The 15632-nt window shown below is 36.9% G+C and overlaps 1 protein-coding gene across 1 annotated transcript in view; it reads left to right on the forward strand.

Moving 5' to 3' along the window:
- Positions 1-3874, forward strand: part of LOC131689413 (MDS1 and EVI1 complex locus protein EVI1-B-like) — a 171817-nt gene extending 167943 nt beyond the window's left edge. Inside the window, exon 2 of the mRNA XM_058974481.1 lies at positions 1187-3874. Coding sequence (XP_058830464.1) covers positions 1187-3081 — 1895 coding nt within the window. The 3' untranslated portion in view covers positions 3082-3874. The remainder of the gene's footprint in view (positions 1-1186) is intronic.
- Positions 3875-15632: the final 11758 nt, after the last annotated feature.

Below are 15632 nucleotides of genomic sequence, written 5' to 3' on the forward strand. Positions count from 1 at the left end.
ATTTTCAAGCAATATCATCAAATTTAAATTAGACTACGATGGAAAAATGTAGTCCCAGGAAAAAGTTGAAAATATGAATTTTGTTTACCTTCTGATCTCCTTACGGTCTTTTCGTCATTTTCAGGTCATGCAAGAAGCATCAACAAACTTTTATAAATGTTGGACATGGAATTTTTTCTGGGCTCATAGTTCATTTTTTTAATATTAGAGGTTATATAAAAACAGAAAAAAAAATTGATAAAAAAAATTTCGCCTGTTGTTGCCATTTTCGGAGCTTTGACCATATTACGGCAGGAGTTTTTTATGTGTTGATTACATAGGTTTTAACCTTAGGTACATTCACCTTTTTTTCGGGTTAGAAAAATGCCTTTAGAAAAATTTCTAACCCTTGGGTTGGATTTCGAAGTCAGGTGAGCTACGTACAAAGTAATAATTCTAACAACTACCCTGGACCCGCCTGGGTTTTACACTAATTGAACTTCTAAAAGAAAAATAATCTGCGCTTGTAATAAAAAAAAGTCAATTTACACTCGTTCTTGTTTGACCACTATACCAATCGTCCACACTGTTATAGTAGAAATGTCTAAAAATATTCAACTAATTAAATATCGTTAGAATGAAAAAAAAAATAACAAGTAAAAGAACAAAAAAAATAATCAGAACAATATTTGAAGAATTCCAAGTTCTGTGTTTTTTTGAATGCTTGTTATGCGAACTCTCATTGAAATTATAATAAGCTAGTATGCTGAGAGCTACAAAGCCTATGATTCAAACGAGCGGTCCACACAATCCTGATGCAATTCTTGTGAATCTCTTTGACGAACTATTGCAAATTGATGATATCCTCAAAAGGCGAAATTTTCATATGTCTAGCACATGCGGCTTGTTATATGTACAAAATAAATTGCATGTCCATTATAGTGTAAAGGTACCAAGGAGAGATCAACCAAACTAATGAAGGGAATGAAAACATGAGTTGTTCTAAATTATATATTACATTTTATTGCTTTTGTCTAACTAATTGAAATCCATTACAAATCTTTTTGTTTCATTAACGTAACTGCCGAATTTGTTATCATTCTCACCTCTCATTTTTCGCCAAATGATTCCGAGTTCACCAGTCTCTAATTAGATTCCGACAGCAGGGCTTTAATTTTAATTACCTTTCACTTTCTTCCGCTTGCAGGATTCTCCATTCAGCTAAGCGATTACCGGAACATAAAATGTGGGCCAGTCACCGCCTCCCACAGCACCAGTATCAAAACCAACAGTAATAATAACACAAACAGTAATAACAACAATAGCAACAACAACAACACCACCACCACCACCATTAGCCACGTGAAGGCTAATTCCTCAAGACATTTTACGGTAAGTGCTTCCTCAAACCATTCCGTCGTCAACCAGTCGCCTTCGGCATCAGCAGCAACAGTAACTCCACAACCACTAGCAGTCGCAACGGCGGTGCTAAAATCCGGCCGTAGCTATAATAATTATCCGAATAAAAGAGAACAACAGATGTTAATTTACACGCAGCCCCCATCGGATAAGAAAGCAGATAAATCACCTTCATCAGTGTCCGCGGGCGACTCATCTTCTACCGCCGCCAACAGTAAAGGGAGTAGCAGTACAACAACAACAGGTCGTCAGACGTCAAGCGCCCCCTTCCAGTACGACGCCACTTCGCCGATATTCCGCGACCGAAGCATCGAAGAAACGGAAGCCGCACATGATTTATTGTCGCTATCGCAGAGCCTACCCCCACTTCCGGCTCCGTGCGTGGTGACAATTCTTCACCCCAGCACGGAACCGCCCGTGAACTTTGTCACGTCCAGCGCACCAACAACTAGTGGCCCGCCTGCTATCGTTCAGAACACCAACATCATTAACATCGTAGACGGAAGTTATCAGTGTCCCCCGGGATCGGCACCGATATCGATGATAATTCCGTGCTATGAAATAACATCCACCACCATACCAGTGGTGAAGACCATCGCTGCCACAGCGGCACCATTAACGCCGCCCACTTCAGAACACTCATCCGACACGGAAAGCAATGGGTTCTCGCCGATTGCCCAATTACCGCTGGTCTCATTCGTATCGTCGTCTTCCAACCAGTCCAACAAACGGACCAAAAAATCTTCCTCAGCTGGATCTGCACTCGCACAGCCCAGCAAAAAAGCCAAAGGCAACCAAGCAGACTCAACTGAATCTAAGGCGGCTGAACTCTACACCTACGATGACCTCATTTCCAGCGATGGTCGCACGAAAAACCGCAAAAAGTCTATCAACTCCAATAAACATCCGACCAATACAGCTAGTGATCAGAAACAACCTCAAACAGAAAGCAAGACGTCACCCTCACCTAACGGCCTAGTATCGAAAGGTAAATACAAGTGTCCTGAGTGCGGCAAGCAGTACGCAACTTCCAGTAATCTTTCACGTCACAAGCAAACCCATCGCAGTCTGGATTCCCAGTCTGCTAAAAAGTGCATGACCTGTGGTAAGGCGTACGTCTCCATGCCTGCCCTAGCCATGCACCTGCTGACTCATAAACTCTCCCACAGCTGCGGTGTGTGCGGTAAGCTATTCTCCCGACCGTGGCTTCTTCAGGGTCATCTTCGCTCGCACACCGGTGAAAAGCCTTATGGCTGCGGACACTGTGGAAAGGCCTTTGCCGATCGGTCCAATCTGCGAGCTCACATGCAAACCCATTCCACGGATAAGAACTTTGAGTGCGAACGGTGCCACAAGACGTTCGCTCTGAAGTCCTATCTGAACAAACACCTGGAATCGGCATGTTACAAGGACGAAGATATGGTTGGAGGTAGGAAAATCTACCACAGCAGTCAGGACATCGATAGAGATGAGGCACGCCAAAGGCAACTCCAGCAGCTACACGACGAAAACAGTAGCATGACGATCGATGTGGTTACAACAACGACCGGTTCCTGGAGTGATGATTTGAATGGTTGTAGCGATGGTGGTGCTGCTGCTGGTGCTGCTGCTACTGGGATGCACCTGACCAGTCACAGTGACGAAGGAGATGACGATGAGGATATTGATGTGATTACGGCGTAATAAACTGTTCTTTTAGGTTAATCGAAAATAATTCCGGTTAAATCTGTATATTCACTCTTACGACTGTGTTAGAGTTCTGTGGTACGAAAGAAGAAAATTAGAATTGTTAATTTGATGGAGACGCAGAAGAATTATATATTTGCTAGCGAAGAACCAGCATATTTGAAAGTTATGGAATGTATGCGTATTAGGCTGGTTCAATTTTTGACCATTAGTTCCACCAGGCTCTACTGATTCCTTTTATGGTCCTTAGTAATTGTACAAATTTTGCTGTGTATCCATAATGAAACCGAGTAACTGCTGGACAGAGTAGTATCCCGTTAAGTAATTTCGTGCAAGTTTTGTTTGGTAAATAGTAAATGTTTTTTTTGACGTAGTTGTACAGAAATGACTGACATTATTTTGTATATAACCTATTCATAAAATGAGCAATCGTAGCTCTACAAATCGATAATTCCGAAACGCTTCAGAAATTCAGCACAATCATGGCAAATTTTCTACACAGCAACTGATAAATCATTGCTTTCCGGTTTTGATCATGTTTACCCAACCTATTTCCCCTGCATGATTCAATTCATTATTATTTTTCTTCTTAGGATGTGTATATAAGGAAACGCATTAGAGCAAAGCGAAACTTTCCACCCAAGGGCGTGGCAAGCGAGACGAGTTTATCTGCCATCCCAAAACATGTTGAAACATTTTTGCATGCGTAACAATAAATGGGTTTGTTTTAGATGGAAAAAAACTTTCGCAAACTTGAATATTTACGAGCATGATGAACTAACAAGTTTCTATCGCCTTTTTTTTAGAAGAACAGTTTTCCTTAGTCAGATGTCATGAAGATTAAAATAAATCAAAAAGACGGAGTTATTTTGAGATTCAGACAAAAAAATTAAATTGATCAATTAAACCCTTATTTTCAATTCAACTAATTAGTTTTGAATATGGTTTATTGCCAGTTTTATCAAATCACGACTGAGTATACTTAGTTTTATCAATTTATTTGCCAAGTACATGGTAGACGGATTTTTATATTGCATCAAGAATATTTTAAACAATTGAGTGTATGAGTAATTTTAAAAGACTCTTGAGCGATCTTTTGAGTATAACATTTTTGTTGAAACTGCTCCAGAATTTTGTTGAAACTGTTTCGTTTTACGAAAAGAAAACACTCTCGCGGATGAGCATTCTAAATTAGTTATTAAATTTGCGTTTCGACTTCGTCTCATCAGAACCCGACAATAACTTAGTGATAGGACTAAGCTAGTGCCGGATTGACGCTAGCTCCAACAACGGAGATACAATTGGTGCTCCTTCCTTCTCCTTAGTGGTGAACAATTTTGGACAAAAACTATTTTGTCTGCATTAAGGAGAAAATTGTTTAAAAGCATCTCTGTGCGTGAAGAGCACAAAACCTATAGTTAAATTAGTTGGAGAATTTGCGTTTCGACTTTGTCTTATCTGAATCCTCATAAATCTTGCGGGACATCACGATTGACTAGGGGTTCGCTCAGGGACACAAATTGTGTCTCCGTTTTTTGGAGCTAGCGTCACTAAATTAGTATCGGGTTCTGATGAGACAAAGACGAAACGCAAATTCTATAACTAATTTAGTTATAGGTGTTGCGCTCTTCACGCGCAAAGAAGGTTTTTTAAACAATTTTCTCCTTAATGCAGTAAAAAAAGTTTTTACCAAAATTGTTCTTCACTAAGGAGAAATATAGCATAGAGCGTTCAAAGTATCATAAACAAACTGTCACAATTGTCGGAATATGTTATGCCTTACAACAGCGGACATCTCAACTCAACAATTAATTTTTACCTACGTGCTCTATTGTAAATAATCACAAATCTTTCAACTTTAAAAAATTGTGGAAAGTATATTGTTTGTATAGCTGTATTTAGCATACATTGATTGAAATATGTAGTTGATTTTGAGCTGGTATTACCGACGAACCACATGAGACAAAAAATGCTCCCGAGGTTGTCCTAATAGTTTAAATTGAACTATCTTGTTACACTAGTGGCATCTATAATGGTTCGCGTAATTGTCTACGCCGACAATACAACAGATCGTCAAATTCAAAGTGCTCTAAGTAACCACAAGCATTAAACCAATGCACAATACTGGCTATACATTTGCACTAATATTGCATTGAAATTCCATTGTGGCATTTACGATGCAATCAAGCTCTATATTAGCATTATGAGTGCATATTGGCTTAGTCGAAATATAGCATCGTCGCTTGCTCTATCTACGTATATAAAGCTAATATAACACATACATGCTTCAAAAATCTTTAATGCTTTACCTATGGATTTAGTGCTATTATACAGTCAATATCAAGCCAATATATTGCCATTGTTATGCTGTGGGTTTTTTAGTTATGCAAATTCTCTTGAAAATTATATTTGGAATATTTCATTACATTCGAACATATGCCAGAAAGCCTAGGTAGCAAAGGCAGCGCACATGCCGTGACTCGGAGATTTGCTAAGGGTAATTTTCGTAAAATATTATTCATATCTTGCGAGAACAAAATTTCGTTAGGGATATTCATTCAATGCACTCCCGTCTATGTCAATTACAGTTCAAAACAGAATTTTAATGTTTTTTCTGTATGTTCCTTATACCGAAAGGAAAAAATAAGAGAGAGCTGCAAAAGAAAATTGAAGAAATTGACAGCTAATTGAAGCTTTCCAATAGCATGACTAGTGCCGATTTGAGGCTTATAAATATGACACTTATTCATTAATGCTATATAGTAGCATTAGTGATGCGAAAGTCACTCTCTGTTAGGAAATAGCACTATATTTCGCCTTTTGGCATAATATCAGCATTGCACTAATGCTATTATATAGCATCAATGTATAAGTGTCACATTTGAAAGCCTAATATCGGAACTACTGAGAAAGCTTCAATTGGCTGTCAGTTTCCGTGATGTTTTTGCAGCGCTTTCTTATATTTCCCTCTCGGCATGACGAACAAAAACAAATATAGTTCTGTTAAGAACTTAATTGAATCCCTTCTAATGCATTGAATGAATATCTTTAACTGAATTTTGTTCTCACACGATAGGAATAATGTTTTACGAAAATTACCTTTAGTAGGGGTGACCGAGGATGGTTGAAACAGTTTTTTTTTTGTTTTTATTAGATAAATAAACAAAAACTGTCATTAGATGATTGCTTATTTTTTCATTTCTTATTTCTGTTTATGCTATATCAAATTACGTCAGATTAAATAGTGCAAATCACTATCAAAGCATCAATATATTGATTTTTATAATGGTGTTCTCTTTGTTTCAACTCTCCCCCTACCGAGGTAAGTTGAAACAGCAATCAATGCACAAAGTTTCTGAATATAAATTTAGCAGGAATTTTGAGATTTTACTAAAATTATACCACTTAGTCTTATTATGCCTTAGGAAAATTTTCGTAGTTTGTAAGCACCTTCTTTTTGTCAAAACAACAGTCAAGGTGGTTCTAATTTTATCAAAATCAAAAAGAATTCTTTTTAATTCTTCTAGATAGAGCCATACGATGTGTGCAGTTCGATGAAGACATATAAGCTCTATCTGTTGTATTCAAATAACTTTTTAGGTATTGATTTGAAACTGAAGTAGTCTTCAGACAACTTTAAGATTGTTTTAAAACGAATAATTTGTTTCATGGCACCACATATCTAACTATTATCGTTGAAAAGTTATGAGCACTTTTTCGTCAAAAAATTGGCTTCTTGGGAATACCTATATCATTCATTGGGGCAAACAAAAGATAACTCTTCTTCAACTACAAATGTGGTCATGATTCGAGATATAATTGAGTAAAAATGGCGTGTCCGATATTTTTCAAATTTCGCAAAATTGATTTCAAAATCAATTTTTGATATTATAGGGGAAAGTGGCCCAATTCGGACCAACAGCTGTTTCTCAGCTATGCTAAGGTATAGCTAAATATTTATATCTTTTGAATAATAGAAGCAAGAGTTTTGATGTGTTGGAACAAAATGTTCGTCTTTCAAAACTCTTGAAAATATCTAAAGGGATGTGTTATAAAAAATGTAAACTGCAGAAGTTACAGTAAAAATTTGGTTTTTCATGAATGAATTTCATGAATGTGATATGTTTCAATTAGTGTTACGGTGGAAAATATCAAATATATAGGTTCGTTTTCAAGCTAAAATGTTGCACTTTACAAGATTTTTCTGTTATTTATTATAGTGGATAGGGTGGTTCTAAATGTATGTAAATAAATCAGAAAATTTACTTTTTAATGCTTCGAGATAGTTTCAATGCCTTCCAGAAAATTGAAGAAAATACAATTTAAAAAACCTTGTCGAAAACGATGGAACTCTATGTCCTGTACTTTTCATTTTACAAGAAATTTACCGGAAAAATAAGGGCATTTCTTAAAAATTGGCTTTATTCACATAACTTTTTCAGAAATACTTTCAGATATGTTGAGGGAGAAGAGTGTGTCTTAATATACTGAACCTCTAGCTTCTTTCATTCTAAAGTTGTATATATTTTATTAAAAATGAACTATTTTTGAGTAAATATTGCAAGATATACAAAAATACCATATTTGCCGTTTTTTGTTGGCCTGAACTACAAAGCTTGAAATTTCTTATGACAGCAACGGTATTTAATGTTAAATACCCTAGTTGAAAATAATGGTATTTGAAAAAGTTTATTTTTTCATATAAAAGTCCTAACTTTAAAACGAAAAAAGTTTTGTAGTTGATGTATAAAAACACATTATTCGCACTAAAATAATTTTCAAGTTGTCGAAAGGGTGTTTTAGTGTAAAATAAAAACTTCAAAAGTTGTAGAAATAAAACCGTTTTTTAAGGAACACTCTAAAGCTTACATTTGGATTTGTCGTACAATAGAAAGTATAAAAGATACAGTATATGTTTCTTCAGCAAATTTTTCTAAAACGTGTTGTTCTACAACTTCATCGAAGACAGTCATGCTCTATATCGAAACGTTAAACAGTTCAATTCTAAATCTTACTAAAATTAGAACCAGTCTAGCTTCTGATTAACGGGTTATACATAAAGTTGTGGCGAAAAAGTGAACGATCGCGATTTTTTTAAGGATTCTTTGCAAATTTTTGGTTGAAAAAGCGAAAGACTATTAGTTGGTAGCACTATCGAAGATAGAAAAAACAAGTTGAATTAAAAAAAAATATTCAAGGTTGTTGGAGTTATGGCCCATCCCCCGAAGCATGTTTTTTGGCAGAAATTTGCGGTGAATGCTCTCCCAGCCGAACCGCTCAACTGAAATCCAAAAACTAAAAAGATTATTGAAGAAAACTTGGATGGATCCGGTTTCCCATAGAAATTTTTTTCTTGCAAAAAAATCATGTTGACCAAAAAATTGAATTTTGTGGTGCTCAAAATTTTAAACAAAAATACACTGCAAAGAATCGAAATTTTTAAAATAAAACCTGTTTTAATCCACCTAGAGGTGCAATTGTGCCTTTCTCATTGCTCCAAACTATGGTTTAGCTGGTTCGTACAATATAACATTATGGAAATGTCTTTCATTCTTATTACACTTAGTAAGTATATATAAGAGCACCTTTTTGCATTCATCGCGGTATCGGTTTGAATCGGAGTTTTCTATGTGATCGCACTCCACAACCCGTAACTCCGGAGCCGGAAGTCGGATCCACACAAAATTCAACAGCAGCTGATGGACCTTTCATTTAAAATCAAGTTTGTCAAAATCGGTTCAGAAAATTCCGAGAAACCGATGTGGACAAATCAACAAATTATGTTTTGCAACCATACTCTTCAACTCGTAATCCAGAACAAGATGTCGGTTGAAAATGAAATTCAATAGTAACCTATGGGAATATTATACCTTTCATTTGAATCTTAGTTTGTAAAAATTGGTTCAACCATCTCCGAAAAACCGATGTGAATATTTTGTTAACAAATCCGCACATACACACACACATACATACATACATACATACATACATACATACATACATACATACATACATACATACACACATACATACACACAGATATTTTGCGATCTCGACGAACTGAGTCGAATGTTATATGAGACTCGGCCCTCCGGTCCTCGGTTAGAAAGTCGGTTTTTGGAGCAATTGCGTAACCTTTCTATATGAGAAAGGCAAAAGAATAGTATTTAATTAGCTTAATCAGCATGAGTTCAATGTTATCTTCATGTGATTATATTTTGAAATGTTGGTGGAATGGGTTTGATAGAGGAGGGAATGGGGGGTTAGTAGAGTGGGAGTGAAGGATGCGTCAGAAATCCTTCATCTTATTTCGGTATACGGGGTTGATGAAGGAAATGCGGGCGTGAGGGTGGTCCAAGAGGAGGGGAGTGATGAAGGAGGGAGGTGTAAGGGCAAGACGGGGGGGGGGGGAGGGGCGGCGACGCAATACTCAACTGCATATTTTGCCTTCCATTTGAGACTTGGCTTGAGAAAATCGGTTCAGTCATCACCAAAGAACCGATGTGACTTTATTTGTGGAATATGCCCGGAATTCCGGACTTCCGGAATCGTCGATAGTGGACAATATATTCAAAGAATGTTTGATTGGCAATCAGTGATCTAGATTTGCGATTAGAAGTAATTTGGTGACCATTTCAATAGTTTTTAGCCTCTGAGGTATTACGATTGTACCGATTTATATGGGAAATTCCAGTGTATCCTTACTAACACCCCTGTAACTCCGAAAGCAAGAGTCAGAACAGAATGAAATTCAGTAGCAGTCAATGGCATTACTGTATCTTTCATTTGAAATCAAGTTTGTAAAAATCGGTAGAGAATTCGTTGGGGAATGGGTGTGATATAAGCTTAGGAACTTGGCGGGTTCCCCGGGGGTGTCATGAACTGTCATAGGTGGCCAATGTGGTCAAAGCTGCTTTGATTGATCATTAGTGATCCAGACCCGCAAACTAGAGTAATGTTACACCAATTTTAATATGTTTTACATCATTTGAACATCATGGTGGTACCAGTTTATATGGGAATTTGCTGTGTGACCGCACTCTTCAACCCGTAACTCCGGAACCGGAGGTCTGATCAACTAAAAATTCAATAGCAGCTTATGGGAGCGTTATACCCTTCAGATGAAACTAAGTTTGCGAAAATCGGTCCAGCCATCTCTGAGAAAATTGTGTGAGGTTAAATGACACACACACATACACACACACATACATACATACACACACACAGACATTTGCCGATCTCGACGAACCGAATCAAATGGTGTATGACACTCGGCCCTCCGGGCCTCGCTTAAAAAGTCGATTTTTACAGTGATTGCATAGCCTTTCTTTATATGAGAAAGGCAAAAAAGTGACCGTTCAAGTACACGAGAATGTAAATACAATCAATTCAAAAAAAATATGAAAATCGGATGAATAGTTTTTGAGATATCACGTTCGCCGCAACGGTTCAAAAAACTTCATTCCGGAAAAATTGCGTTTAATGTTTTGTGTTAACTTCATTCGTGGAAGAACCAGCGGACTGGAAACGGCTGTAATTTAAAATCCAATACTCCGATATTTTCAAAAGTATGAACTTTCATAATATTTAATAATTTTGTTTTCGATTTTTTGAGTTCCAACTTTGTATATAACTCCTTAAACGAAAAGTAGGGCCTTACAAAACACAACAACATTCCTAAACATATTATAAGGCTAAGTTATTTAGTTTTAGCCAAAAGCTAAACTTCCTGCTAAATTGACATTATGGAGCACTGTGCACTGCTTGAACCACCGAAATTACCAAATGAAAAATTGAAAAAAAAATCAATCCACTTATTGTTAAAAATCGGGCGGTTTCCTGTTATCATGGTGGTTTTAATGCTTAACTTTGAACATTTTTTAACTTTTAATGTTCATGCATATCTGATAACTAGTAGTGTCTCATATGATAATTCAAGACTGCAGGGTTTTTACAGTCAAAATCTTCCGCGTAGATAGTCTTTAGAACCGTCATTTTGTGTTATTTCTATTTTTTTTTCATGAGACCAAAACTATTTCTAAATATACGCAAGAAACAACAACATGTCGGTTTGTTGTTTTGTTCAAAAAATTACGTGGGTTCTGGGTTGAGTGGTCGCCTAAAGAGTAGTTTTCTCAATAGTGTACTAGGGACCATTCATAAATTACGTAATGCAAAAATTGCCCAAAATTGACTCCTCTCTCCCTCCATCTAACAAATTGTCACAAATTTGTCTATCCCCTCCTTCCCTATTACGTAACAAATTCCACGAAAAAAAATTGTCAGTTAGAACATGTTACGTAACGATCTAGCTAACTCCCCCTTCCCCATATGTCACAACATGTCGAAACTTCTCGTACCCCCTCCCTCCCCCCCGTTACGTAATTTATGAATGGTCCCCTAGCTGCGAAGTGTCTGCATAACTAAATCATGCTGAATCGACCAGTATGTTGAACACAACTCTCATTATATTCCATTTAATGTTAGTAATACGAGAATAACAAAAAAAAATCAAAGTTTGCAAATACTCAGCACCCTCCCCCTCGTAGTCAAACGAAGGCTTTTGCTATACTCCCTATGCCCCCCATGAGTATACGTGGTTTATGAACCTTTTTGGCGGCGATAGCATCGGGAGCGTGAATGTTTGCATTTTTTTTATCTTGCAGAATTAAACTAAAAGTCGCTCTAACTCGATCTGCACTTCATTCTGCTGTTCAAACTTGAAGAAATCTCTGCTGAAATAGAAAAAGCAGACCGAACGCCTTTAACATGGGGAAACTTATTTGTATTTAGGTGTAGAAAATACACATATACTGTGATCAGTGCTGACATACATGCTTGTAGAACAGCTCATGATTCGAAGAATGATAAACATTATTATTATTCATTTAACGAATTCACAAATATTGGTGCTTCTACTATAACTTCCTTTCATATTATTCACTTCAATCTTTTTGCCAACATCGATAAAAGTAGGCAAATTATCAGATGTGAGAGAGATTTTCCCATACATTGTGGAGAATTGCCTAAACCAACATGGTGTTGTCGCGCACGTGACATCTATAGCTAAATATTTTTGCATAGGCAAACCAATAGCTTACAATACAGTGCAAGTAACATGCCCACGATTCAATCTCAATTCCTTCATTATTTCTGCTGTTACCTATAATAACAACTACGCAAATGTTCCCTAAACTTAAACTATTTCTGGACATTCGACACTACTTTGCACTAAAATCCTCCTTTAACCAAACCACTGACCACGCACCTGTTCCCACTCATTCAACATTGACGCAAAAGACCGATGAGCAAAAGTAAAAAAAAAATAAAGATGAAAAGTAATTTAAGGAGGAAAATAAATTACTTTTAAATGATGACTCATTGCAGCCTGGCCCCGGCACCAACAATCACAAAGTCGGAAAGAAGAGTTCGCCTTCATTATAACTGGGACCGGCTTTCCCGCGACAAGGAAACTAGGTTGAACGCGAAAATTTTCGCGAACCTCCAGCGCAAAAAGTTTACAGACATCGCTATATGCTCTATAATGTATGTATGTCTAACCACCCACCTGCTATTCGGAACTCGCCCGTTTCGTTATTCTGAGTAATCGTCGTAGCCCCACTATTAACGAGTGCTCAATTTTTCCCTCTTCCGCCCATCGTTAGAAGGCGAAAAAAATGGAAATAAGTAGAAAAAAAATAACAAACTCATTCAGCAAACTCTATAGGCTACTCCTGTGCTCACTCAACTACTCAATTTGGGTTTGAAAAATTGCGTTTATTGGAAATTGATGACTCCCGCGTCTATATGGAACTGTGCTCACTGCACGCCATGCCATTAGATTGCCTCCTCCATTTCCCTAGCTGTTAGCACCAGTAGAATGACAGCGATTTTATTTTGGAACGGTAACAGATTGTCATTCATAGGCGAGGGGCGGTGATCGAGATGGAACTTGAGCTTTCGAAGCATTTTCTGTTTTTTTAGTTTAGACCTATGTAAAAAGTTGCAATTTTCCAATGGAGAAAATTTGAAGTACATAAGGTGTGTTTACATACTTGATAAACATTGATTTGTTCATTCCTTATAAATCTTATGTCATCATAATCTGTATTGCTATATGTCTGCCTCTCAGTCCAGCCCATAAAATTCAACCACCGGCCCGCATTCCATCATCACATGCTAATCTAGAAACGTATTTTTTATTGTTTCCTCGTTTCGCTCTATGACAACAATTACTATTTTCCGTCTAACTTGCTATCGGATCCTAAGCTGCGATAACGGGATACCTTCTAGGACGAAAAAATAGCCAAATAATGACACATCCCATCAATCTTCGGCTACTTTCCTTCGCTCTGCATACCACTGAATCGCATGCTCTGTCCTAAAACGGTCTTGAAAAAATGTTCGAACTAGCCGAAAAGCAATGGCCATAACGGCAAAAAAAAGATCCAGCCTATAACTTAGCCAGTAGCGGAGGCCTCATACAGCGGCGCCTCCCAGAAATCACTATTTCGTTCTAGACCTGTGGTGGACGTTCAAATCATTATCAATCACCATTATCACCCAATCCAGCGAACGGCCAACAGCAGCAAGTGCATGAAAATAAAAAGAAACGTCAAGCCCACCACCACTCGCCTAAATCACGGCGTAAAGCAAAAAGTGTATCATCCTCAATCATCCTCGTCCTTATCCGCAATCATCGCCACCATCATCAACAGCAGCCGCAATCGTAGTAAAGCAGCTATCAAGTGTAAAAAAGTGCTATCGCAAATGTCAATTATTTTAGATACGTTTTAATCGATTAATCGATGAAGCAGAAGGAAAGAGTTTTTTCACCATTATTTTGCTACTCCAACAAGAACCAGAACTATTAAAAAAACAACATAGGGCAACAGAGATGCGGCAAAACCAACAGATTTATCAAAGCTAAGAGAAAATATAAAACCAAAAAGAGCGATGCGAAATGAAACCAAGAAGGAAAAACTGGCTAGAGCCGACTTTCAATCAAGTGGATGTCTTTTTTGTTGCGGCCATTTACTACAGCCACCCACGAATTGGCGCCAGAGGGATGGCCAGAAAAAAAACTAGGGAAACAAAAAAAGAAAAACTCAAGCTGATAAGAATAACACCATCAAACGTGTAAGGTATAAGTAACCGACAGTTGCCAACTAGTTATTGAATGGGACATTGTTGCCAGAATTTCGGAGACCAGTGTTTTCATTTTTAGTGCCTAGTATTCTTTTGGCAATTTAAAAATTATTTTAGGGTGCATAATTTGTTATACATCAACTACTAAACTTTTTTTTCGTTTCAAAGTTATGAAAACTTTTACATAAAAAATATTACTTTTTTTCGATTATGGCATTTTACATTAAATGCCGTTGCTGTCATATGAAATATCATGCTTTGTAGTATAGATGACCAAAAAATGGCAAATACGATTTTGTTGTGTATCTTGCAACATTTACTCAAAAAATAGTTTCATTTTTATTAAAAAGTATATGAAACTTCACAACGAAAGAAGTTTCGGAGGTTCAGTATATTAAGACAAACTGTTCTCCTTGAAAACATCTGAAATTATTTCTAAAGTCATCTTAATGGAAAATCAAAACTGAAAAGGTTATACAAAATAAAACCATTTTTTGTTATGTTACTATGTTTTAATTGCCGCAAGGTTCTACTGTATCGATTTTGTTGGCTATTTTCGGCAAATTTGAGACTAAGAGAAACGAAAGCAATGAAATTGAAAGACGGATAGGTATTCTAGAGCGTATCAGTTATAAACTTAGAACGGAAAACTAGAACTAGGCAGGCTCATATGGGCATGATCGAAAGGAAATGTGAAGAATTCTTTGCCTTCTGCAGAGTAGGAGTTGAGCGTTGCATCCAAGTCTACTGCATGGTCTATGGCAGAACATAACTCATCATGATGTTTTACCCGCCGGCGTCGAAAATAGCCAACAAAATCGATACAGCAAAACCATTTTTTAAGAAACACCCTGATTTCCAATGGCTTCGACAAAGTTTTTTAAATCTTGATTTTCCTCAATTTTCTAGAAGACTGAAACTCTACCTCGAATCATAAAAAGTTAATGTTATTATTAATATTAGAACCACCCTACTTTAATACTTAGAATGATAGAAAAAATAATTTAATCATATTACCAATAGTCTATTCATGACAAACCAAAATTTTAATATTACTTTTGCCGTTTTCACTTTTTGCTTACATATCTGCTTTTTGCTTTAGATGGTTTTCATAGTTTTTGGAGACAATTTTTTTTCAAAGCTCTTGAACAAAACACTCTCGAAAACCAAAATCGATGACACACACACATATAAAATAGACTTTGTTAGTATTTCTGCTACTCACAAAGATTCCCTTTCCTCTACAACTCGCATTCGCCCATCAGGCACCTGAAACTTCTAGAAAACAAAATCTGGCAATCAAATAGTAGTTGATAGCCAGATTTGAATCTCCTAAAAACACCTCTTTACTATCCGTGCTATAACGAAACATATCCTTCAAGTCGGAAAATGGTATATAT

Source organism: Topomyia yanbarensis, chromosome 3, assembly GCF_030247195.1.
Source record: "Topomyia yanbarensis strain Yona2022 chromosome 3, ASM3024719v1, whole genome shotgun sequence".
NCBI classification, from domain to species: Eukaryota; Metazoa; Arthropoda; class Insecta; order Diptera; family Culicidae; genus Topomyia; species Topomyia yanbarensis.